We start from the raw sequence: 2,500 nt of genomic DNA, 5'->3' as shown, positions 1-2,500 counted from the left end.
ATAATGCTAATATACAAAAAAAAAACTTAAATTCCAGACAAATTTCCCTTACACTCATACCTTACAATCTTATTTCACAATTACACATCTCTTACTCTTTTCTAAAATCCTTTAGTGCAACATGTAGTTATGAAATTGACCTACATCTACATACTTGCATAGATTCTTGTATCATAATCACTCACTTGAAATAGAGTTTGTGGATGAAGTCAACCAAACGGTGACGCAGTTCCTCCTTATCCTGCGTCTCAAACACTGGAACGGTGTTGCCGGTCTCACGACACTTGACCTCAGATCTCAAGATGACCCTGGGCCCATTCTCTCCAGCAAAGCCTGCTCTGAAAAGCATACCAACACTCTTGTACATATATTTACATACATGTGTGTATATATGTATGTATATGTGCATATGTCTGCATATATATAAAATATATATATATATATATATATTATATATATATATATATATATATATATATATATATATATATATATGATGTATGTATGTATATGTATGTATATGTATGTATATGTATATATATGTATGTATATGTATGTATATGTATGTATATGTATGTGTATGTGAATATGTATATATGTGTATATATGTATATGTATATAGGGTAGATTTCCTGTTTCAACCAGCCTCTAACTTTTGAAAAAAATTCTTTTGGGAATTTAATCTTTCTTCTTAATTAATGCTGTTATGCTGTTGTTTTCCACTGCATTTGACTTGTTGATGAGTGACGGAACTTGAATTCCCTGATGGCAAAGTTGATAAAATGTGTAAGGCTCGGTTACACCCTGTGTTTTGGGGAGGAATTAGCATGATTTACACACACACACACACACACACACACACACACACACACACACACACACACACACACACACACACACACACACACACACAAAAAGGAAAACAGAAAAAAACACTAAAATAACTTCAAATTGTGTTTGCTGAAACTCTACTGGGGCGGGAGCCATGTTTCATCTAGTCAAATACGGGATAACTTTTTGCTTGATTGGGCCAGAATATATTCGGCTGGATATCTTGGCCTTTGCCATTGCGTGAAGTGCATAAGGTGTGGCAGCGTCTTGATATTCCTCAGCTGTCATGTTGGGCGATCAGATCATAAATGCTAGTCTTCTCTAGATCCCTAGATCATGACAGATTTGAAGTGAATTTGGCAGCAAATATTTTACAGCTGTTATAATTTTGAGCAAATCCTACTCTACTATATATATATATATATATATATATATATATATATATATATATATATATATATATATATATATATATATATATATATATATATATATGTATGTATGTGTATATATATATGTATATATATGTATATATATGTATATATATGTATACATATATATATATATATATACATATATATATACACATATATATATATTGTATACATATATATATATTGTATACATATATATATATATATATACATATATATATATATATATATATATATATATATATATATATATATATATATATATATATATATATATATATATAGTAGAGTAGGATTTGCTCAAAATTATAACAGCTGTAAAATATTTGCTGCCAAATTCACTTCAAATCTGTCATGATCTAGAGATCTAGAGAAGACTTGCATTTATGATCTGATCGCCCAACATGACAGCTGAGGAATATCAAGATGCTGCCACACCTTATGCACTTCACGCAATGGCAAAGGCCAAGATATCCAGCCGAATATATTCTGGCAGTATAGAGCTTGAGTGGGGTCCTTTATAACAATGAAACACGGGGAGGATGGACGCAGGAGTTTCTTAAACATATCCCAAAGAGCATAATGAATTTCTATGCAATATTTACTGTGAAAATGACAAAAAACACGTTCCACTAATAAGGACTGCAAACATATCGTACAATCTATCAATTCACCTCCTGCATCCTTACAACTTGCCCGAAAGGTCCTCGGAGGTCGAAATAGGATTTTTCCGATGATTTTGATCAGACTTGAAGAAGCTTGATATTTACCTATTTATCACTTGTTTCTCGCAGCAAAATAAACTCTCAACATTCAACTTACTTGGTATAAGCCGACCCGAAATCGAACACAACCGTCGTGTTCTTCTCATTTATCAGCCCAATCCCGCTCAGGCCCTCGTACAGCGGCATTCTATCGCACAAGACGGGAATTATTTAGATAAATATTGTGCTTTCTCAGTCCCTCCTCAGCCCCAATGTTGACACTCGGCCCGTCCCTCCTCGCACGGCGCTCGGGAGGTAGAGCGAGGTCCCAGGTGCGTCACCATACTGAGTTCTGATTGGCTGGAAAGGTTGTTATTTTGTAAAGCTCGATTTTGATTGGGCGAGGCTGGTGACGAGGAGGAGTTTCCTTTGGCTGTTCGAATGCGTGCAAATATCTGAGGATGTTTACAACGTTCGGTGTTTATACATTAGTCATTGATAATCTTAAAAGATGATTTATATAAATTACTT

At 33.9% G+C, this 2,500-nt stretch overlaps 1 protein-coding gene across 1 annotated transcript in view; it reads right to left on the bottom strand.

Annotated features, from left to right (window-relative positions):
- The window catches only part of LOC119574466 (actin-related protein 10-like), an 8,099-nt gene extending 5,818 nt beyond the window's left edge, over positions 1-2,281 (bottom strand). Inside the window, exons 1-2 of the mRNA XM_037921699.1 lie at positions 2,088-2,281; positions 186-338 (exon numbers count right to left, since the gene is read on the bottom strand). Coding sequence (XP_037777627.1) covers positions 186-338; positions 2,088-2,176 — 242 coding nt within the window. The 5' untranslated portion in view covers positions 2,177-2,281. The remainder of the gene's footprint in view (positions 1-185; positions 339-2,087) is intronic.
- Between the last annotated feature and the right edge of the window lie 219 nt (positions 2,282-2,500).

This window comes from Penaeus monodon, chromosome 6 (assembly GCF_015228065.2).
Source record: "Penaeus monodon isolate SGIC_2016 chromosome 6, NSTDA_Pmon_1, whole genome shotgun sequence".
Lineage (NCBI taxonomy): Eukaryota > Metazoa > Arthropoda > Malacostraca > Decapoda > Penaeidae > Penaeus > Penaeus monodon.
This window is presented reverse-complemented; position numbering and strand designations above follow the sequence as displayed.